The following is a 24,703-nucleotide window of genomic DNA, read 5'->3' as shown; positions in this document are numbered from 1 at the left end:
TAAAAGATTAAATCGGACAGTTTTTTTCGTTTTTCGTGTTTTGATTTCCAAACGGATATGGGTTGAACGGAAGGTACACGGATTAAACACCAGCATATACAGCATTTCATTTAAAATCATATGAAAAAGAGAAAAGCCAAACATCACACAGGACAAGACATCAACTTGTTTTAGTTTCACAACAGAGGGATGGATACAACTGTTTGTGTCGTGATCACAGCTGGCTGCTGTGCGCTCCTCCTCCTTCTGCCACTCCCACTCCCCCTGTCTGTCTCCACACCTGGTTCTCATCACCAATCAACTCACCTACATCTACTCCTGGTTTCCCTGCTGTCGTCGCCAGATCGTTATCATTCACTACAGTGGTAACTATTCACGCCTGGCTCCAGTTGATAGTAACTCGCTCGTTCTAGTTTTCTAGTGTAGTTCTGTGATCCTTCTTAACTTGTGTTTTCCTCTGCCTGCAGTTACCCGGATCACTACCTCCAGTCTACCTACCTGCTGCACTACCCCTGGATTTCCCCATTCACCACCTGCTCCCCACCTCGTTATAATAAACCTTTTTATTTAAATCTTACTTTGTCTCTGTCTGCTCTTGGGTCCAGCATCGTAACCATAACAGAACGATCTGGCCAAAATGGACCCAGCGGACATGGACTTTATCCGCGGAGCTCTCGCCGCCCAAGGCTCTCGGGTTGCGGAGCACAGCAAAGCCCTCTGGGACGCTATGGAAGCCTTTAAGAATCTCGCTACTCGAGTTACTCAGTTGGGTGCGCAATTGGACTTACTGGCCTCCCACATCACAGCGCTTCCACTACCAGCGGCACCTCCGCCTGCTCCCACTCTCCCGTCACACCTGCCACGAGCTCGTGAGCCCTTCATTCCTGCGCCGGAGCGCTATTCTGGAGACATGGGTACGTGCAGAGCCTTTTTGATCCAGTGTTCCCTAGTTTTCAGTCAGCAGCCTCTCACCTACCCCACTGAAAAGGCGAAGATCGCTTACATTATGGGGTCACTTAAGGGTAATGCACTAGCGTGGGCTTCAGCATTATGGGACAGTGATTCCCCAGTTAATGACAATTTTGACCTTTTTGTAGCTGAAATGAGGAAAGTTTTTGATCACCCAGTAGAGGGGGGGGACGCCGCCAAACGGCTTATTTCATTACGTCAGGGCTCCCGCAGTGTAGCTGAGTTCTCCGTTGAGTTCAGGACCTATGCCGCCAGGTCAGGCTGGAACGACAAGTCACTACGTGGGCTTTTTCTTTCCGGTCTCAGTGAGACAATCAAGGATGAGCTGGCTACTAGGGAGGAAGCGGACACTCTCGATGAAATGATTTCCCTCTCTATCCGGCTGGATAATCGCCTACGCGAGCGGCGTAGGGAGAAGACAGTCAGCTCCGTGCCCCCGGCATCCGCTGCTTCCCATTCTCCACACTTCCCTGAAACTGCCCTCTCTGCTCCCGTGACGCATGCTGTCACTGAAGAGGAACCCATGCAGCTGGGGGTCACACGTCTCACCCAGGCAGAGCGGCGTCATCGGATTAAGACCGGAGTGTGTCTGTACTGTGCGCTGCCCGGGCATCTCATCTCCACCTGTCCGTCACTGCCCGAGGGGCAGGGCTCTGCCGTGAGACTCGGGGCCCTGCTGTGCCACGCCTCCTCCGTCCCCGTTCCTCACTGTTCTCGCTCACTGCTGGATGCCACTCTCCTGTCCCTCGGTCATCCCTTTCCTGTGTCAGCCCTGGTGGATTCTGGAGCGGAGGAGAACTTCATTGACGCCGGTTTCGCGTCTCAGGTTGGCATGAGTTTGGAACAATTACCCTCTCCCTTAACTGTTAACGCCTTAGATGGCCGCCACCTGGCCCTTATTACTCACCGTACCAAGCCCCTTGAGTTAATTGTTTCTGGTAATCACCACGAGATTCTTCAGTTTCATGTCATCCTGTCTCCCCTCACTCCCCTGGTGCTGGGTAACCCCTGGCTCAAGCGGCACAATCCCCAATTTGACTGGTCTTCTGGCAAGGTGGTGAGTTGGAGCACTTTTTGCCATTCCACCTGCTTACAATCTGCTCTGTCTCCAGCAGAGGGAGGTGTTCCATTGCCACAGGAACCCCCCGACCTCTCCTTGGTTCCCTCACATTATCATGACCTGGGAGAGGTCTTTAGTAAGTGTTGTGCGCTCACCCTGCCTCCTCATCGCTCCTATGACTGTGCCACTGATCGCCTCCCCGGCGCCCCTTTGCCCAGTAGTCACCTGTTTAACTTGTCCCGTCCTGAGAGGGAGGACATGGAGAAGGTCAGGGCAGTGACAGACTGGCCCATCCCTGATTCCCGCAAGAAACTGCAGCAGTTTCTGGGATTTGCCAATTTTTTCCGGAGGTTCATCTGTGACTACGGCAGGGTTGCAGCCCCTCTCACCCGTCTCACCTCTCCTGCCCTCCCATTTGCCTGGACGCCTGAGGCGGACGCTGCCTTCTCTGACCTTAAAAGGCTTTTCTCGTCTGCTCCCATCCTTATCCAACCGGACCCCTCCAGGCAGTTCATCGTGGAGGTTGATGCATCTGACACTGGGGTGGGGGCGGTCCTGTCCCAGCGCTCAGCTTCTGATGAGAAGATTCACCCCTGCGCTTTTTTCTCTCGCCGGCTGGTTCCTGCTGAGCGTAACTATGAGGTGGGTGACAGAGAACTGCTGGCTGTTAAACTGGCGTTGGAGGAATGGCAGTACTGGCTGGTGCGGGCAGAACAGCCGTTTGTGGTTTGGACCGACCACAAGAATTTGTCTTACATTCAGACGGCCAAGCGCCTAAATTCCCGTCAGGCCCAGTGGGCCTTGTTTTTTGGACGTTTCAATTTCACCCTCATTTACCGGCCCGGGTCCCGCAACGTCAAGCCTGACGCCCTCTCTCGTCAATTCACCGCTGAGAACACACCGGTCCTCCCTGACACTATCCTCTCTCCTTCCTGCCTCAAGCTGGCCTGCACGGTTGATGCTCGGGCCTCTAATGGCCACACAGTCCATCCCCAGGTGCCTGTCAAGCACCCTGTACTTCATCCCCAGTATTCCTTCCAGGAGCCTTTACCTGATCTCCATGTGCCCGTTCAGCGCCCTGTGCCTTATCCGCAGTATCCCGTTCAGCGCCCTGTGCCTTATCCGCAGTATCCCGTCCAGAAGCCGGTACCTCATCCCCTCTTGGAGCATAAACCATATTCTCCGATTCCCCTCTGGGGCACAGAGCCTCATCCCCAGGTGTCCGACGATTCCCCGGTGCCCGTGGGGCCCCCTGTGTATTCCCAGTTTTCCCTCTATGAGCCAGAGCCTCATCTCCAGGTGTTGGAGGATTCCGAGCCTCATCCGGATGTGGTCAAGGACTCTGAACCTCTTCCCCAGGTGGTCAAGGAGACCGGGCCTGCTCCCCAGGTGGTCAAGGAGACGGAGCCTCATCCCCAGGTGGTCAAGGACTCGGAGCCTCATCTCCAGGTGACTTTCTGGGACCGCGAGCCTCTTCCTGAGCGCCACTCGAGGGAGCCTTATTATGATCCCCGGTATCCTGACTTCAACCCTGAGCCTCATCCCCAAGTGGTCAAGGACCAAGAGCCTCATCTCCAGTTTCCTGTCTGGGATTCCGAGCCCTCGTTTCCAGTGACGGACCCTGAGCCTCAGCCCCACGTTCCCCTCTCTGAGCCTGAACCTCTTCCCCAGGTGGTCAAGGAGACCGGGCCCATCCAGATTGGCCTAGGCCGCCAAGAGGCGTCCATTGAGGAGGGGGTACTGTCGTGATCACAGCTGGCTGCTGTGCGCTCCTCCTCCTTCTGCCACTCCCACTCCCCCTGTCTGTCTCCACACCTGGTTCTCATCACCAATCAACTCACCTACATCTACTCCTGGTTTCCCTGCTGTCGTCGCCAGATCGTTATCATTCACTACAGTGGTAACTATTCACGCCTGGCTCCAGTTGATAGTAACTCGCTCGTTCTAGTTTTCTAGTGTAGTTCTGTGATCCTTCTTAACTTGTGTTTTCCTCTGCCTGCAGTTACCCGGATCACTACCTCCAGTCTACCTACCTGCTGCACTACCCCTGGATTTCCCCATTCACCACCTGCTCCCCACCTCGTTATAATAAACCTTTTTATTTAAATCTTACTTTGTCTCTGTCTGCTCTTGGGTCCAGCATCGTAACCATAACAGTTTGGTTGTAAAGGTAAAGTTGGTTAGGAAAACAAATGATTTCCCTTAGTACAATTTTCACCCAGTGTTTCAAGCCTTGTTGTTTCTGTAAATAATTCCAAAAGTCTGTCCAAAAGTAAAAAAAATTTCAGATCACCTATACAATCTTCATATATTTTGTTTTTTATTATTTAATTTTATTTCCCCTATTGGAACTTAATTAGGTCCCAGTTATGAGGTATGTATCCTAAGCATAGATACGTATGGGAGAGAGAAAAAAAGTTTTTATTTTTCACTATGCACTTTGAGAAAATAGACACCTATATGCAGCAGGTGGTGAGACCAAAGTGCTGTCTGATAAGTGCAACAGAAAAGAGAAAAGTATTGAACACCTTAACTCTTATATAATGCAGTTGAGCTATGAAGACCTATATTTTTGGTTAGATTGAGGTTGTGGCAAAGATGCTTCGTATGTGTTTTAATTAGGGCTGTCAAAATTATCGCGTTAACGCAAGGTGATTAATTTCTGGAATTAACACGTTAATTTTTTTTATCGCAATTAACGCATGTGCAGAATGATCCGCCCCGTACATCCCACCGGCTCTGTACTACAGCCACTCAAACGTTGCGGCTGACCCAGGATCAGTAGCTGCGCGCAGCCAAACATCACAGCATGCTAGCCCATGCCGTGTTTTAAACTGCTAACGGTCACGTCTGTGTCGGGGGCATAGATAGTATATAAAATTAACTGCCGCGGGTGACAGTTGATGTCGGGAGCAACAAGAGGAGAAACAGTATCCACTCTGTTAAGAGCCCGCGAGGACACAAACGTCTGCAGTTTTCAGAGGTGTGTGTGAGTAGACATCAACATAACGTTGGCTTCCTGGCACAAATGAACAGTCCCCTAGGACGTGTTCGCGCGTACACACACACACACACACACACACACACACCGCGGACTGTAATCAAGTTGTATTCAAGAATGCACAACCTATAGATTCACCAAATAAATGCCATTATATAGCCTATATTTGCCCAAAGACATAGTAAAGAGACAGACCAATTGAATTATGGTGTGGTAGGTATATATTTTAGTTTGATTTAAATTTATTTTCAGTATTAAAACCATCATTTGGATTTTCAATTAATAACAATTCTAATTTTAAATGTACAATATTCAGCGAAAATTCGAATTTTTCGGGCATATTTCGGATGGTAAAATTAATCGTGATTAATCGTGATTAATCCACAGAATCCTGTGATTAATCTGATTAAAAATTGTAATCGTTTGACAGCCCTAGTTTTAATAAAATGTAACTTATGAGTTATGGATCCCGAAAGTCCACATCTTCCCAGCTCTACCTCAGTTTCATCCTGTCCAATTTATTCTCGACATTGAATTTGGTCTTTATTCTCAAAGTGCATGTTTAAAAAAAAGAACATTCTCCTCTGAGTTGTTCTAACACTCCTCAGTACTGGAGCTTCAGGCAGGTAGAGAAAGTAAATGATGAACCTGCATGAGACGAGGCTGTCCTCCAGCACTGAGCGGCCTACAGGGGATGCTGGTCTTCTCAGCCACTCTCAGCCACTTCTCCCTGACGGACCCGCCCCCGTCCATCATGCTGTCCTCTGATTCGCTCTCCTGGTCCCTGCTGCTGGGGTTCTCCTCCTCAGGAATGTGAACCAGCTGGGAGGATCCAGGCCGGGACTGGATAGACACTCTGGCCCCGCCGGCCAACCCGGTGCTGCCGTTATGGGCCAGGTGATTATGATTGGCCATTGGGACAGAGCTCGCTGCTAGCTTCATGTACTGCGCTGGGATGTGGGCCCCGGCACGCAGCTCTGCCTCCTGACCACTGACTGAGGGCAGGTATGCTCCAGCGCGCAGCTCTGCCTCCAGGCCCATGGCAGAGGGCTCAGAGGAGCAGCGTAGCTCCATGTTCCTCTGTGGAGAGGAGCAGGAGGTGCTGGGTCTGATCCCATCCATCTGCTGCAGGGACAGCTTCCTGTTGTCGTTCTTGTTCTTCCATTGGCTCAGCAGCTGTTTGGAGCGGGTGGAGTCCATGGAGGTGTGGATGGAGGCGTGGCGGCGAGGAATGCGGCCCTCCTCCAATGAGGAGCCTCCATGGGACCTGGAGGAGATGGCAAAGGAACTTTATGAGCAACAAGAAGGATGATAACTGTAGCAAGTGAGTGCCACTTTTATTGATGTAAGCTCAGGCTCAAAAGTTGCTCACTACCATAGCTAGGTAACAAGTACGCTAACAGCAACCATAGGATTAGCTAAAATGAACAACCACAAGAGAAGATTAGTACAGAGCCTGTCAGATAAATAAATACTAGTATACTAAAGCATGCTGAATGAATTCATTCAACTGAATTAACTGTTCTCTCAATGTACTTAATTGCTAAAACATGTCTTACAAAATCATTTTACCTTCCTTAAATACAATGACGTTGTGTTAATATGTGGTAATTCCTATGCCTTAACAAATTAACCTGAGAACAAAAATTCAAGACATTTTTGGGCATGAGACGAATATCCTTCCCTTTGACACGCGACCAAATGATGCTAGATAACTCACTGCTTAAAGACTGCAGTGCATTAATGTGGTGACGTGGGGACGAGGGAGGGGACCGCTAACTGCAGTCACTGACTGGAAGTTAGCTAAACTGACCATTCCACTTACTGAACCTTTAAAGGAAGAAGAGAAAGCATCATTTTGACAAAACAAAACAACTTACACAATGCAGTTCAGCCCAGTTGCTTATCGGTATATACTGTATCCTGTTAGTGTTACTGTGCAGAGCCCGGAGCTAACATTCATGATCAGCTCTATTGTTGTGAATCAGTGCTGCTTACTGCTCTCTTGCTATGAGTGGCCAGCGGCAGCATTAACTCAGTTAGGAAACCAAGTGGGCAGAAAGCCAGTCATGACAAATCAAATCCTCCTCTTGCTCTCTCTCTTTCAAAAGCAGCGCACTGTGTTCCCACAACACGTCCAAATGTTGTGAAAATGACCCAGTACCAACACCACCATTTCCTCTGATTCCATTCCGTCTCAGGTATCGTAGAGTCAATACTCGCTAACATGGGGGACTCAAAATTGAATTAGCTAAGGGTCGGAGGTTCGATCCCCCGCCTACCCGCCACATCTCGGAGTGTCCCTGGACAAGACACTGAACCCCAAACTGCTCCCGATGGTTCAGAGGGCGCCTTGCATGGCAGCTACTGCCATCTGTGTATGAGTGTGAATGGGTGTGTAAGAATTGTAAAGCGCTTTGGGGCTGAGAAAATCGGCTAAAAAGAGCTATATAAGTCAAGTCCATTTACCATTTACCAAGATAACAGAGTTGTTTAATGTGCTGCTCTAGACCAATTGAAATCTATTTAATAGAAAACAAATGAGATGAGCAGCTGCACAGGACCTTAGGGATGGTTTGTCTACATGAGGCATGGCACCCACCCACCAATCACCAGTCACTGACTATGTCTGGGAGGAGGACACATCAACATCTCTCATTCTGTGTGTATGGCACAAACATTAACTGATACAGTCAAGTGGTCTATGGCCAGTAACAATATACGGCAGCACGTACTTAACTCTTATACAGTAAGTACTGTTCATTTACATCCTGTCATTTCCTGCAAATTCTCTCCAAAGGTTGCTCCCATTCCCTGGGAAACACCTGCAAGATTCCCAAACCTTAAATGTGTGCATTGAAATCACTAAAATAAAGAGAATTTTTCCCTCTTTTCCAAACACAACTACTGTAGATATGGTCTAATCTTAAACTTCCATGACTGTAGAAAACTGTGTCAACTTGTCACCTGAAGTGGTTTCCTCCAATTTACTCATGCTAAAACGGCATGCGAAAGTTCACGGTCCTCTCACCCTAAAGCCAATGATCATTCAACAGAGCACGGCATGTGTCGGATGAACATGCAATACTATGGGTGAAGCAAAGTTCTAGCCCTTTATTGTCTCTACCAAGCCAAACCTGGTGACATAAACTCCCCCCCCCCCGCCCCCCGCCCCCGGGCCAAGGTCGCGCAGCAGACTGGGTTTGAATCCCGCCTGGGCCTATTCTCTGCATGTCCTTTCTACTCTGCCCCATTGCAAATCTGTCTCTCCAATCTGTCTAATAAAGTGAAAATGCCCCAAAAAATAACCTTCTTTTTTATATATATATAAATATTTACCTTGGCAGTGTGCTGCTGCTGAAGGTCATCATGTTGTCATGGTTGCCCAGAGGGCTGGAGGGAGAGATGACCTCCACCTCAGCACTGGCTCTCTTCATGCGGGACATGGAGGGCTCTCTGTAGGAGGAGCTCCTGGTCAGGATGCGCTCTGGCAGGTGAGGAGACAAGGTGTGGGACGAGCTCCGTGTGAGGATGGGCTCTGGTTGGCTGGGAGCCAGGCTGTGGTGACCTGAGTAGACATTAGGGGATAGGGGAGAGAGAACAATGGGAAGAATGATTTGTGTTAAAAACAACTAAAGGGTCATAATACCACCAGTGTCATGTTCTCCAATTGTGAAAAGTTAAGTTTCTATCCAAGTAACAGGGTGTATTTGGTTCAGGTCTGTAATATCTTCTGTGGCCCAGGGAACTTTTTAAAAGCTTTTTTTTAAAGTAGAGTTTGGACATACGTGTACTGTCCCAAGCATACTGGGTGTTATAACCCTACAGCCCCACCAAATACAGCTGTGTGTGCTCAGCTCGCTGCTATCGCGCTGCCAGCCTCTTTCCAGAAGTCAAGAGTGTTATACTTTGTTATACCATCTGGCCTTGTTTTTTGTGCTTAGCTTTATCCAGATAAATGATTTTGGGGCATTTCACCTTGTTCAAATTCATTGCATTGGCGATACACAATGTGACTAAACCTATTAGCATGCCCAAACTCAGATGTTTGGAAAGTGAGCAAAAATGAACAACAAGACCTTCAGTTTTACACCATATTAAGGGTTATGTATAACATTCCTGCAAATGAATTGTAATAGTTGAGCCACCTGGTAGCCATGGTTTTACCTTGGTGACTGTTACTCATTGCTGATTGGCTGACATTAGGCAGGGTGGAGAGGGAGAGGGGGGGCTCTCTCAGGAGGGGGGTGCATGGTCGACTTCTGGACCGGTCCTCACTGGGCTGGAAGTTCCCCACTGCATACACACCCTGCATACAAACACACCAGAGAGACACACAGAGGCATAAGCATTTGTTTTTTTGGCAAATGCCGTCACAGTTGGCAGATACAGTCTTATTAAGTCACTGGGGTATGACAGTTAGAGCGTCTTTTGTCTTCCGTCCTTATGTCACATATTCCTGTCTATTTGTGTCTGAGAAGGAAACCGTAGGAAGGGTTTGGTTGCTAGGGGGATTTATGTCAAATCCCTTAAATGTGATTGGCTAGTTCCAAAGCAGCATGAAATGGGCCAGGCACACCTACGGCGCTGTTTGCGTGCAGTCTGTACACATTTCTGCCTTTGCGAGTGCTCTGTGGATAGGACGCTATTTTATTCTCTCTTTTGCACCGGTTCAGCGGATGGAAAAAACGGTGCAATCCTTTAGTGGATGTGGCCCTAAATAATTGGAGCCAGTCACCCTCCATTCATCTACTTTTCTATTCATTTCTACTCTGACGACAGGTGATAAAAGGCTAAACAAAGAACCCTTAAATAGCCCAAATGAAGCATTTATCTGCAGAAGTATTGCTTGGAAAACAAATCGTTAGCCTCATAGCACAATTGCCTAAATCATATTTACTCTACTCTACTTTTACTCTACATCTACTCTATTCTACATCTACTCTACTCTACATCTATTTTTCGTTAGCCTCATAGCATAATTGCCTAAGTCATATTTTAAGGGTTATAGAGTATGGTAAAGTGTAGAACCATATAAAGGGAGGATAGAAATCTGCCAACTTAAGAGATCCTTTGACCAATCATTCTCTATCTGGATAAAATAATAAAGTGACCTGACCCAGTGAAATGCATTAAAGCCACTACGAGTAAGATGGCACGTTGGCGTCCCCTTTGGACAAAAGCGGTAGTATTTTTACGACGGCCGCTGTCGCAAAGCTGTTTTCTTGCGCGTGCCAGGCGCGTGATTGTGAACTGAGAAGGGAGCAATATAGTGCATGTCCGTGTGTTGAAAGTGTGAGGACTCTTTTCGGCTCCGTGAGAGTGGTTTTGACACTGCATCAACTAATGCCAGTCAGTGCTACACACACCTGATTGCAATTATTTGATGCAGCAGCGTCACATAACTACTCTCTCTCACGGAGCTGAAAGATTAGCCTACTCCACACAGAAAGCGAATGAACGAGAGACGGCAGTTAGTATGGATCACGATGAGGTAATGTGTTTGTGTTGTTGATGTAAATAATGACTATTTCAGATAATGGTTATCTGATGATGGTGAAGCAAAGCAAACTTTGTGTTAGTACCAACCGCTCATTCATTTAGGAGTAAACACTGCAGTCTAGTTTCGCTCTCGTGAAATTGTATACACGTTGCTTGGCAACGCGTCCCGCCCGTAGCCTATATCACTCTCCCTTTTAGCTTTTCTTCATTGCATTCTCTTTTTTTTCTTTGATGGTTCAGCCCCGTTATCAGTCATTATGACGACAAATAACTGTCTCAAACAAGGCTCCCGCTCCCCTTCCCTCACCTGGAGGGATAGGCTTCTCAAATCGCATTGCAGCGCCACACTGAAATCTGCGACCAATACGAATATGTGACCATAGAGCTTGCACGAGCGAACCGAAAATCGGACTGGGTGTGCGACCAGACCAAACGCAGTAATAAAAACTATATAAAAACGTCTTTCTTTGCACTGATGGTCTCGTTTGCTGTTAAAGGTAATTTATGATTATCAGAGGAAACATGAGGCTGTTTAAAAGATATTTAAATGTTACTCTGTAGCCGCTTTAAAGTATGAACTCCCTTAAGTAACTGTTGATTCTGTATCAGATGATATTTCAGAGAACAACCTCACACACTTCTGCAGCCAATGTTTTATTCCTGCATGGAGAAGGCGGAACAACCAAAGGGGAAGGTAACTGCTTCAGTTATGCACATGTCTGTGTGTATGTATGCTGGAAAACGTTTATCCGAGAGTATGTGTGTCGGAGAGCTATCATGTGTGTGGGAGGTAATAAATGTATTGTGCAAAAATATCTACAAGTTTCTATACACAATTGGACATCAGAGTTTCTATTCAGAAACCCATAAATAAGCACTGTAGCTTTTCTCTTCTTCATTTAAAGGTTCAGTAAGTGGAAGGGTCAGTTTAGCTAACTTCCTGTCAGTGACTGCAGTTAGCAGTCCCCTCGCTCGTCCCTACGTCACCACATTAATGCACTGCAGTCTTCAAGCAGTGAGTTATCTAGCATCATCTCAGATCCGTAAGTGTGATAAAACATGATAAAAACCATCAAAACAGGATTTTTACCTGCTCCCCCATTGTAGGCGCATACAAATTCACCCATCTGTCGCTCTGCACTTGCACAGGCAGTGAGACGGGTGCCGGTTTGTAGCGTTCTCTCTTCTGATTGGTTATCAATTAGTGGGATCCCGAAAAGTTTATTTGCCGATTACATGCAGAGCGGCTGACTGAGAGATCGGCTTTATGTAACGCGCACACTATATACACTCACCGGCCACTTTATTAGGTACACCTGTTCAATGGCTTATAATAACAAAAAGCTTATCAGCCAATCACAGGGCAGCAATTTAATGCATTTAGGCATTTAGACGTGGTCAAGCCAATGTACTGAAGTCAAACCGAGCATCAGAATGGGGAAGAAAGGGGGTTTAGGTGACTTTGAACATGGCATGGTTGATGGTGCACGGCAGGATGGATCCATACTTTCATGTTGTTTACGCCAAATTCTGAACCTGCCATCTGAATGTCGCAACTGAAATAGAGACTCATCAGACCAGGCATGATTTTTCAATCTTCTATTGTCCAATAGTGGTGATCCTGTGAGAATTGTAGCCTAATTTTCCTGTTTTTAGCTGACAGGAGTGGCACCCGGTGGGGTCTTCTGTTGCTGTAGCCCATCTGCTTCAAGGTTGGTCGTGTTTTGCGTTCAGAGATGGTATTCTGCATACCCTGCTTGTAACGAGTGGTTATTAGAGTTACTGTTGCCTTTCTATCATCTTGAACCAGTCTGCCCATCCTCCACTGACCTCTGACTTCAACAAGGCATTTTACGTCCACACAAATGTCGCTCACTGGATATTTTTTCTTTTTCGGACCATTCTCTGTAAACCCTAGAGATGGTTTAGAGTGAAAATCCCAGTAGATCAGCAGTTTCTGAAATACTCATACCAGACCTTCTGGCACCCTCAACATGCCATGTTCAAAGTCACTTAAAACCCCTTTCGTAAATGGACTTGTATAGCGCTATATCTCCGTTTATCACAGACCCAAAGCGCTTTACATTGTTTTTGTACACATTCACCCAGTCACACACACATTCATACACCGATAGCAGCAGCTACCACGCTTTCTTCCCCATTCTGGTGAGTGTAAGTGATCACTGTATGAATAAAGCGATTTAACACTTATATTAACAAAAATAAATCGCTTACTTTCACCTTTAAAGGAGCACTATGTAACATTGTGTACGTCAGAGAAGTGAACATTTTCCAAGATATATTCTCATAAAGGAAAACACTGTTTGAAGTTCGAAAGTTAGGTGTTTCACTGTTGTTGTTGTTGTTGTTGTTGTTTACAGCAGCAGGGCCCACAGTTGGGTTTACAAACATATTCTAGTCTTAGGTTTGGTTCCAGGTACATTTATTCTATTATAAGTATTCAAGACTAAGAATTACATGTAGAGAAAATATGTTTTGTAAACTAAATGCAGGCTCTGCAAATGTAAACAAATCCCTCTCCCCTGAAACTGCACAGGGCACCTTTTAAATGGATGGATGTGGTTACACTTGTTTGGCAGCAGGCGAACTGTATATTCGTGAAAGTCACTACAGTAAATATTCTGACAGTTTAAGACGCATACTAAACTTTGAATCATTTCAAAAAGCTGAGTGTGTTACCAGGTAAACGGCTATGGCAGCCCCCAGTAGCCAGCCGCAGTAGACGTCAACAGGATGGTTTCTGAACTGGATGATCCGGGTCAGGCCGGCCAGGATAGCCAGCATGATGAAGGAGAACACCAGCAGAGGCTTCAGCAGCTTGGCAGAGTCTGTGAGCACCCTGTTGAAGTACATCTAAGACACACAGCCATGGAGCGGAGCGTTAGTTCAGGCAGGATACGGAGTCAAGCCGGCTGTCAATCTCTGCATGTCAGCTGACAGACAGTTTACTTCTAGAATCCCATTGGCCATCCACTCAAAGTGGCGCCTTATTTAAGCTGCTCTAGCCTGCCTACTGGTGCTGCTTCCTCTGCAAGCTCTTGCAACCCACCACCTCCTTGTTCACTGTATTTCTACATCTACATCTATCAATGCCATTTCAATTGTCATTGACGCTTGCTCTGTTCTTTTTTTTTAAATATATTTTTTGGCATTTTTTATGCTTTTTTGATAGTTTTTTTTTTGAAGAGACAGAGGTGAAATGGGGCAGAGAGGGGAGTGACATGCAGAGTACGACCGCGGGTGGGAATCGAACCCGGGTCTGCTGCTGCTCTGTTCTACACCCTGGGCGGTCCTTGCTGCAGATCTCCACACCTTCCGGAATTCCATGTTGCTCATGGAGGTCAGAGGGATGGCTCTCTCTGCCTTAAAGCCTTCCATGTGGGCGCGTGGAGGGTGTGGAGATCCCAGATCAGAACCATACCGCCACACATAATTACTGCAAAGTATTCTGCTAATTGAAATAAACTTCTATTTTGACTAAAGTATTCCTTACTGAATTATCCTTTAATGGAACAGTTTGAGCTTTTTACCTCACTCTCCAGCTCAAGAAAAGGCAAAAAAACATTCCTGTAAGCGTACATTTTTGATTAAGAAATGGGCATTTGGTCCCAACAAACCTGCTGCCCTTGACTACCAGTGTTTGAGCTAAGCTAACCTGGATGAGCGACCTTTGTCTTCATTAAAAAAATGCATGCAGTTACAGGAACAGTTTCTGTCGCCCTTTTGTTGAGCCGTAGAGTAAGGCGAAAAGATAACAATATTTATTTTTGATTTTGATTTTTAATGTTCTTTTAAAAACAGAAAAAATTCCACACTTTGTCATTGTCAATTCTATTCACATCAGTGATAATATGACATTTATTTCAATATTTAACCATTTTTAAACAACCCAAACAACTGAATCTGCCACAACTTCAGTGTGTGTGTCAAGAATTTCAGATCTCATTCTACGTACATAAGATTGGGTACTTCAAACACTTACTGAGACGTAGACAGCAGCAAAGGCAGCCAGAGTTGCATGCTGGGAGGGGAAAGACTTCCTATGAAGGAAAAAAAGAAAGAAAGAAAGAAAGAAAGAAAGAAAGAAAGAAAGAAAGAAAGAAAGAAAGAAAGAAAGAAAGAAAGAAAGAAAGAAAGAAAGAAAGACAGCTTGTTTTTTCTGCTAATTATCATGTTCAGACAGCCGAGGACAATGTTGAATATTCATCTGCAAAAGGGAAGTGACTTTCAAAGAAACTTGGATGTGCGTGTTTGTGTGTGTGTGTGTGTGTGTGTGTGTGTGTGTGTGTGTGTGTGTGTGTGTGCGTGCGTGTGTGTGTGTGTGTGTGTGTGTGTGTGTGTGTGTGTGTGTGTGCGTGTTTGTGTGTGTGTGTGTATGTGTGTGTGTGTGTGTGTGTGTGTGTGTGTATCTGGTGGTAACTCTTCCCTAGCAGGTGTGTATTAATAAATGCATTGTATAAAGGACACAGAGAGGTCAATGACTCCAGTCCTCTGATGTGTCATCCCCTACCTTGTAGCCCAACTATTACAAAACTATGTCCTGTGCTAATAAACAGTATTACACAGTATGCCAATACTGCAGTGTGATGCAAAACCATTATAAAATTATTATAATTTATTGTATTGAGCATTAAATATAAATTCACCACCTTAAAACAATGTGATGTGAATTGCACATTGGTCAGGCTGTGAGAGCTTTAAATGAACTTAATATCCTCCATGAGCTGTGTGTCACAGCCCTTGATGCATTTCCAACTGCTGACTGTGTTGATTAAAGGCCTACTTCACCGGTGGGAATATGAAGGTGTATTGAATTCTGAGATCCTATGTAGTATAAATGTGCAAAAAAAAAAAAAAATCGGTTCATCCTAGCCTGAGAAAAGGCAGAAAGAGTGTTTTTTTTAACCCTATATTAATCTTACTGTGACATCACAGTAAGATAAATATAGGGTTAAAAAAAAAATTACTTTGTAAATATTACTGTGATGTCACAGTAGGAGAAATCACAGTAATATTTACAAAGTAAGGTTTTTTTTTAACCCTATATTTATCTTACTGTGATGTCACAGTAAGATTAATATAGGGTTAAAAAAACACTCTTTCTGCCTTTTCTCAGGCTAGGATGAACCAATTTCAATTTTTTTTGCACATTTATACTACATAGGATCTCAGAATTCAATACACCTGCATATTCAAACCGGTGAAGTAGGCCTTTAACTGGTCAAAGCCCTGGATATTTAACAGCCCCTGCACCATGCAACTAGAACTTTCACCTTACCCAGTACCACACTTCTCTCCCTCAAAGCGCTTAGGGTTTTGAATATATTCTTACAAGATGTTGTTTTTTCTTCAGCTCAGTTTTCATTTCCCTTCAGTAGTCAGTGTGGGTACGCGGTATATTCGCGATTTTTCTCAGGATAGATTTTTCCATGACCAGTCAGCGAACATAGGGAGTGGCTCAGAAGCCGGCGCATGACATACTGTACATCACAACCAAACGTTATGCGATCCAATAGTTTTAAACTCCAACAGACGCCGTCTATTGAGCAATTCCAGACCTTCTGGACAAATGAAGTGAAGTATGATGGTCTGGTAGGACCAGGCTGCGTTTTACTGTCAATACATTTGAATGAACAGGTCTGGCTGTGTCTTTAAATGCGTGTTTTCAAACATCACTGCTTTATTGGCTCTTGTCTTGTAGAAGCAAGAGAACTTCACATGCAAAAAACACTCTGCGCTGTCAGACGATACATGCAAGAAAAATGCAATTTTGTGACTTGACTACATCTATGGTGAACAAGAACAGAGCTCCCTTGATATGCCTTGAGCTGCATTCCCATGAAACCTGGCAGATGGTTACGTTTCCATATGGTGCTATTTGTTTAGTTACTTTGATACTATAGAACAGTGCTTCTCAAATGGTGGGGCGCGGGCTGCCTTGATTTCCAACTTAAGTGCTAGCAAGCGCGATGTGTGCTTGTGTATGGTCATATCCGCGCGAAAGGCCGCGATTTGCAGTAAATAAATGTCCACATGTGTCTCCAAGTGTCTCTGTAGGCTATTTAAAAATAAATCAAGCAAGTAGAGGCAGCATATATGATAGCGATAACCATGTTTATCGCATCACAGAAGGCCTATTGGCCTATAATAATAAAAAAACACCACCTTAACTATGTTTACAGTTTACATTTTTTTTTATGAAATGCAAACCTCAGTTAATCATTTGCTCTTGTTTCTCTGTCCTGAGATTCACACAGACTGCAGTCTTGTTTAAATGTTACAAATTGAGCTAATAAACTGCACTTTGATTTTTTTTGCTGCAGAAGTTATCACAGCTCATTTTTGTTATCTAATTTGATAATAAGGTGATTGTATGCAGAATGCTCGTGCCAGAAACTCATACAGTGGTTTTGTACAGATAAATAAATAAATATTAGCAGGTTCTCAATAGTATTTCAATTTAGGGGGTTGGGGGGCGCAAAAACATTTCTGTCCCCTAGGGGGGGCATGACAGAAAATAATTGAGAACCACTGCTATAGAAAATGAATAATTATTCTATTAGATAAAATATCCCAGCTGTTGGGAGCATATTTACAGTACAAACCTTGTCAGTGAACTGAAGGCAAAAAAAAAAAATAATAGTTAATTTATCTTAATCGAGGTAAAATGTTTAATTAATCGTGATATTGATTTGAGGTCAAATTGTGGATACATCTACGTGAGACACAGCCAGCCACTTACTCCACTGCACCTATTTATTAAGAGGAAACAAATACAGTGCCATACTGTATTAGGCTAAATGACCACAAGCATATGTCTGACCTATCACCAATAACTAGAAGATCCGAAAAGAGGTGGTGGAGGAAGTGAGAAGAAGCCATGCCCGGCTTAACAAGCTGTCACTGAGTTTGACCATATAGTGGGCAGGTGCATTGTGCTAGTGGCATTTACAGTAAAGTGAGAGCAGCCTTCAGCCTCAACCTGCAATGTTACTGGCAGCAGCAGTGGGATGCATGGAGCAAACACAGCTATCCTTAACCACTGTGTTCCCAAAGAAATCCTCATGTGGCTCAAGCATTAAGCTTAATGATGACGGCAGCATGCAACAGGTTTACATACCGTTAGCCTCATAGCATAATTGCCTAAATCATATTTACTCTACTCTACTTTTACTCCACATCTACTCTATTCTACATCTACTCTACATCTACTTTTCGTTAGCCTAATAGCATAATTGCCTAAAAGTCATATTTTAAGGGTTATATATATCTTGTTCTTCACCACCTGAAATGTATATGTCTCTTTTTCTCATGTCTGTGCTTTCTTCTTATGTGTGTCTTATTTTTAATTCATTTTAACTGCTGCCATTTTGGCCAGGCCTTGCTCAGAAAACAGATAATTTGACCTCAAGCAATTTTGCCTGGTAAAATAAAGGTGAAATAAATGAATACAAAAAACATCCTTAAAGTCTGCACATGTAATTAGGCTGCCCATCCTGAGTTTGCCACTCCACTCCTCTCATTGCAACATGCAGTATATCCTACGCACCCTTCTAACCAGGTCACTGCACTGTTTGTAGTCACTCTTTAGCTGAAAGTTATCCTGTCCATTGCGTCACCCCCTCCTGAGCCCCATGTTCCTTTAGTAAGAAGTAAGATATTGACTTGAACAGCAGAATGTATCCGTCATACCAAAACCATCTGCATTTGAACAGCTTTTTATCCCGCGGGGCCATAGCTCTCCTTAAAGATATTCATATCCATATTATTAGATTTTTCGGGTCCAGATTTTTAATTTTGTGATTCTACTAGAAACTGTGCTCATGGTGTAGTGTCCAAAACTCACTTTTTATTTCTCACACTGACATTACTGTATTTCGTCTCATACCCTGCGTTCCGAATCGCATACTTTCTACTATTTAGTATGGTAGATAAAATATTTAGTATGTCCCGATTCTTGTGGCCAGATTTAGGATGGTAATAAATACACGGATGTCTACTACATCCGGCTAAGATTTTTAGTGTTGAAAACAGCATCCTATTTGGCCATAATCCAGTGCATACCTGAAGTGACGTCACATCGACGGAGCCTCCATATGAAAACAAACGGGGATGCGACGGATATGAAAGCAAGAGGCAAGGTCAAGGCGCGATGTAATGATGAAATAAACAAGTAAAAGTATATCCCAATTGTAGCATACTGCATCCTAACTAGATTCTTTTTATTGTCAGTAGTATGTAGAAGAGAAAAAAATAAAGAGTATGTGATTCGGAACGCAGGGATAGCCTATCTGTGAAGACGTTCTGTTTAGATCCTAAACAAAAATCTTTAAGACCCCCCTGTCTGCCCTCTGCACCGGTCTGCTCTGATTGACCAGGTTCCCTCGTGACAACAGGCACCGCCCCCTAGCTTTACTGCTACACTCTACAGACCTATTAGCTACACTGTGAAGTGAAAAGAGCGGACGGCTGTGCGATCGCGGGCAGATTTGAGCAGACAGGGGAGGGCGGGGCAGGGATGGGCCTGAGCGTGTAGCAGCATTACCATACATGGAAATCCGTGTTGAACACGTAGCGAGATGCAGGAAATTTGAAGGAATTGCTGATCGCTACTGGCACCCTAGTGTTGAGCGCTGTGCACAACCAACCCAGACAGTCAGCAGTGAATACGTCTAAATGCATGTATGTCATTATTTGACACATTGGTATTGTTTAAGATAACTATAAAACATAACATTTATCAGAAAAGATGAAAAAGTAATCCACTATAAAACTTCATAATAAATAAAGTTTCATGTATTACTCTCTATCTGTTTAACTTCATTCCTTGGTTGTTCGTTTTTTAATGTGCTGTACCACAAGTCAAATTCCTGTGTACTGCTGTACATTTGGCAACAAAAAAAACTGGCAACTACTGCAGCACAGTTGATCAGCTCCAGTGTTATTGGTCTCAGAGGGAGGAACACAGAGGGGGAAGAGACAGCATAGGTAGGGGAAGAAAACAAGGCTGTGAGATCTTGCAATTCTTCTACACTACCTCACAAAAAGTGGTTGTTTCCATGGTGACCAACTGACCAGGGTGTACATTGGCGTGGATGAAAAAAAAAATCTATCAAGAAAGCAGCACATGCACCCATGTGGGTACACTTTAATTTAAATAGTGATTATTATTATTTTTTTAATGTACTTTTATTTTCCATATGTTATATTGAGCATTAAACTGCAGCGATTCTGGGGACGCTTGTTGTCAAAATCATGTTTTGTCTGAATATTGAATATCTCCTCATGATCTACTTGCTACCTGACCGTACCGTGTGTGCGCTGAAAAACGATTAGCTGTTTATCCACAGCCTATGCTCTGTGAACTGGTATGGAAACAAATGGTATGTAAACAAATGGGCCCATCTTAGCTACTAGATACATGTCAGTTTATAGAGCCTAGGCTGTGTATTAACACTGGATTTATTTTCAGCGCACACACAGGTAAGCCGATCGTGAGGAGATATTCACTGATTTTGATAAAAAGGGATTTTGACAACAAGCGTTCTCCACAATCGCTGACTCTTCCTTTAACGAGAATGCTTATTAGCCAGTAAAGGGCTAGTTTTAGTGTTGGGATGTTTTGTGCATAGAGCTTGGTGCAATCACCTAACATACAGTAAGTTTGGACATGTGTCATGTCATTTGCGTGTAGGTGCTTCCCGTAAGCTCTAACACATGTCCTGGATTTCACCTTTATATAATGCACATGTAATCTTGTCACAGTAGAAGAGCCACGACGTTAATACTCCATGTTGTAGTACTACCGTTTAGCTCACGTATTCTACTTGTTGGGAGCGCAGCTTTGTAACCATAACAACAGCAGAGGACTGTGAGCTACAGGACTGTGTGTGTGTGTGTGTGTGTGTGTGCGCTAAAACTAAACATTAAAAATGGCTCCATAAACACCCACACAAATCCTCCTCTGACATACTCACGAGTTCACTCACACACTCTCTCCCACGCTCACTGGCCTATAGTCAGTACTAGCATGGAGCCCTTACCTCCCAGCATTGATGAGCCCCACGTCTTGCCCAGAGCAGATATCCTCCAGAATAAAAGCCTCATCACAGGTGGACATGTTTATGTGGGTCAGGTTGGGTTTACACACATCCAACCAGTAGGGGGCGTGTAGCCCAGTGGACAGCTGGAGAATGTCAGTTATCAGGGCTGTGACGGACAGGCCGAAGATATGGACACCTGTGGGAAAACGATACAGTTGACTGCTGAAAATGTTGGATTTGCATTTTAAAAACTTGCATTTTAAAGCTTTAATTTTGAGCTTTTTGCTTTGACTACCATTGTATGAGCTAACCTGGATGAGAGACCTTTGCCCATTTCTATATCAAAAACACACGCACAGTTGCAGGAACGGTTTGTGTAGCCTTTAGTTGAGCTCGAGAGTGAGGCAAAAAGCTAAAAATAATACTTTTTTGAACTATTCCTTTTATGTAGCTACGAGGAACTTTTAAATATTTCTGAAATATTTAATAATTTTTCGGTGCAAAGAACACTATCTTTATATCGTTTTTCTTAAATGCCTTTGTCCTGGTACGCTCACCCAGGAACAACAGCTGTCGTCATAAAAACACTAACCCCTTTTTTCCAAAGGGGGCCCGCTAGAATGAACACAAACTGAAAGTTCCTCATAGCCACTTTTAAAATGTATATTTTACTCTGCAAACATTCTGACATTACTTTCCTTTGTACATTTATGTTTTTTTAACAGCTGTTATCTGGTGTCATTTCTTATATTTTCTGTTTCTATGGTTAGTTTCAAGTCACTGAAAACATGCATACTAATCAGCCGTGGGTGTAATGCGTGTGTCCTCCCACCTATGAAGCGTACCGCCCTGCGTATGTAGGAGTTGAAATTACAGCCTGCAGCGTTGATATTGGCCTCTGTCTGCAAGGCTGACAACCTCCTGGATAGATAGCAGTACAGGATGGCCTCTCCTATCAGAATCTACACACAGACAAAGTAAAAAAAGGGCTGTTGGCTAAATGCAAATTTTTGATTTCACCACACAACATTTGTCTCACAGATCAGCTGAGCACATTGGAGATTACTGGACCATGTATTGTTGTAAATATCCCACTGTGCACAGTTAATCTTTGTTTTAGTTTTCAACTTTATGTTTATTAAACAGGCTACAGAATATTTATTTTTAAATCCAGCTATCTCTTATCATCCAGACCATCACCTCACATTGAAATGCATGTTACCTTCAACATTGCTTACACACACAAAACCAACCTCTTAGTAATACCCTTACATACATGTGTGAAACAGTACCATAATGTTTCCATGTTAAAGCTAAATAAACGTGTTTTTTTTTTTTTTACAAACCTTTATTCATTTAACACATGAATTGGAAGAGCCTTCAATCATAGATGATGAGCTTGCAGAATGCCATTGAAAGCTCTGGAAAAAATGTAGTGCTGAGATGTGTTTTGTAAAAGAAAGGATAAATGCAAACACCACATCTCAGAAAACAAACGGTGGGTGTAGGTGAACTATACTCATTCTTGAGTAATATCATTTCTTAACATCTCTCAAATGTATTTTGCATAAAAAATTAAAGGAACAGGACTTCATCAGCTACAGTACATTCCTCCAATGTAAAAACTATTTCTTGGCTAACTCCTTTTTAGCTCGTGCACATGTGCATATAATAAAACCCCAACAGTGAAAACCATGGCTTGTGATGGCTATGCTTCAAACAAACTATAGCTCAAAATGCAAAAGAGTTCATATACCTGCTTGATTAGCCCCATAGGCTGGCCAGACCGAAGACTAATGACATACGTTGTTTTAAACTCATTTCAACTCATGTTGTACGAATATCAGGGCACCTTAAGATTGGTGTCACGTATTTTCCATTCAGCAGCAATTTAAAACATTGCAGAACAAGAGGACACAACAAGGTGACAACATCACTTCGCTCAAACCTTAAACAGGGGGAAACAATATAGAACAAGTATTGCCTGATACAGTATTCTATTGTGCTGATACAGTACAATGATTGCCTGTTAGCATTATCTGAAATCAGTACACAGCAGTTATATACCAGCTGTTTAGGGGGGAACGGGGTAATGTGAGACACTTTTTACATTTGCTCCCCTCTAAGCGAGCTAAAATGATTTATCAGTAAAATGTACACATTTCCCATTAATTCAGGATGTTTCCTTGCAATGGACATTATCAGAATGTATTCAGGACGAAGGGCAGTTAAAATATGATTGTTTTAAAAAAAGTTACCCGATGTCTCACATTCCCCCGTTCTCCCCTACTGATTACAGATAATGCTGTTCAAAATCATCTGGCTGTAATTGCAGTTACCGATTTCTATCACATTCAAAAGTGTTTACAAAGTAAGTACAAATTGAATACTAGATTGTATGGCCTCTCTGTTATAGAAAATTCCTGCCTGGGAATTTGAATAATTTCATGGCTGATTTATATAACCTACCACAACAGCACTTTCAAATTGAATTGCGTATTGAGAGAGAGAGCTACGCCAGGCAATTTCACACAATTTTTTTTCCAAATTCTAGTCAACATGGTGAAAGTGGCTGCCTTAATGTTAGTGTTGCATGGAAACAGTGTAGTGTTTTCACTTGTCTAGGTGCTCTGACTCCCACTGCATTATGGGCCCATTTTAAAAATTTAAACATGTTGAGACCACTTCCAGAGCTGGGAAGATGGCTTTCCTGTTTAAAACATTATTTAGGCTACACGAAGAAAAACAACAACTACACAGCTAACTATAACCATCCTGGAGGAGGCTTCAAAGCAACCGTAGCTTCTTCACTACAGCCATCAGAACTCAGAACACACAACATATTGCCCCCAAAACTGACTGTACCATAATCTGAACTACACCAGGCACTTTCACCCTTTCTCTTTTTTTTGTTCTACCTTTATTTATACAGGTATATCCCATTGAGGCCGAAGACTCTTTTTTCCCTCAGCAGTCACTTCTAACACTTATATGCCTCGTTTCCACCGAGTAGAGCGGGTCGGGGTTCGAGCGGGTCAGAGCGGGACGGCTCACTTTTAAGAATCTCGGTGGTGTTTCCCCCTTACTGGTAGGGCGGGGTTTAGGCTGGACTATGATAGCCGGCGCCAGAATATGGGTCAAACTATCGGGCTGTGGAACAACTGTGGTCAAGCCAGCGGTCTCTCGTTTGTGCTTGGTCAAACCAGCCGCTTCTTTATTTATTCCCCACGCGTTGTCCCACAGAGATGGCTCGGTGCACCTGATAGAGACAGTGAGTGAACAGCGCTGGCTGCGGCAGCTACATGACATCGTAGCAGTGGGACACAGTGTAGCCAACTGATTCATTTAATGACGAGGAAAAACACCACACAATAAACAGTGCTGCGCTCACATTTTCGCCAAAACACAAGACTCTCTTTACTCTTGCCGAGGTGAATACACACGGCGGAAATGATTCTTTCGACCAATAAACGGACGGCATGTGTAGCTCAGCCTTTTCGGCACCCCAACAGATGAGTACCGAAATTAGGAGCGGCTTAGAGCGGTTAGGTGCGCTTATATCCGTACCCTACCCATCTTTTGGCAAACGAAAAGCCAAAATACCCGGACCGAACTGCTCCGACCCGACCCGCTCTACTCGGTGGAAACAAGGCATTAGACTTGGTAGATGTGGCACTTTATAACTGTTTGTAATTGGTTGCTTTTTTTTTTGTACGCAAAGAAAAATGACAATAAAGAACCTCAAACCTAACAGTCAGAGGAGGAATATTAAGTACCCTGGTTATCCTTTATGAAACTAAGCAGTGTGCTGGCCATGAGGTCCAAATCAAATCAAATCAAATCAAATCAGTTTTATTTGTATCGCCCAATATCACATATAGACATTTGCCTCACTGGGCTTTACATTCCATACAGTACGACACCCTGCCCCTTAGCTCGGCTGAGAAAAAACTCCCAGTAAAAAACCCTGGTAGAGGATTTTTTTACTGGTAAAAAAACTCCCAGTAAAAAACCCTTTATCGGGATTAGAAAAAAATTGAGAAACCTCAGGGAGAATTGACAGAGTAAGGGATCCCTCTCCCAGGACGGACATCCTGCAATAGATGT

The 24,703-nt window shown here is 44.0% G+C and overlaps 1 protein-coding gene across 1 annotated transcript in view; it reads right to left on the bottom strand.

The window, feature by feature from the left end:
* LOC307255051 (phospholipid phosphatase-related protein type 4-like) overlaps nt 1-24,703 on the bottom strand; it is a gene marked incomplete at both ends in the record, with an annotated part of 54,887 nt that overhangs the window by 12,577 nt on the left and 17,607 nt on the right. The window contains 7 exons of the mRNA XM_080033650.1: nt 5,679-6,297; nt 8,370-8,598; nt 9,198-9,339; nt 13,233-13,406; nt 14,536-14,593; nt 20,597-20,792; nt 21,429-21,558. Coding sequence (XP_079889776.1) covers nt 5,679-6,297; nt 8,370-8,598; nt 9,198-9,339; nt 13,233-13,406; nt 14,536-14,593; nt 20,597-20,792; nt 21,429-21,558 — 1,548 coding nt within the window. The remainder of the gene's footprint in view (nt 1-5,678; nt 6,298-8,369; nt 8,599-9,197; nt 9,340-13,232; nt 13,407-14,535; nt 14,594-20,596; nt 20,793-21,428; nt 21,559-24,703) is intronic.

This window comes from Ammodytes marinus (assembly GCF_949987685.1).
Source record: "Ammodytes marinus genome assembly, chromosome: 9".
Classification (NCBI taxonomy): domain Eukaryota; kingdom Metazoa; phylum Chordata; class Actinopteri; order Uranoscopiformes; family Ammodytidae; genus Ammodytes; species Ammodytes marinus.
The sequence above is the reverse complement of the archived record's forward strand: the minus strand, read 5'-3'. Positions and strand labels throughout refer to the sequence as shown.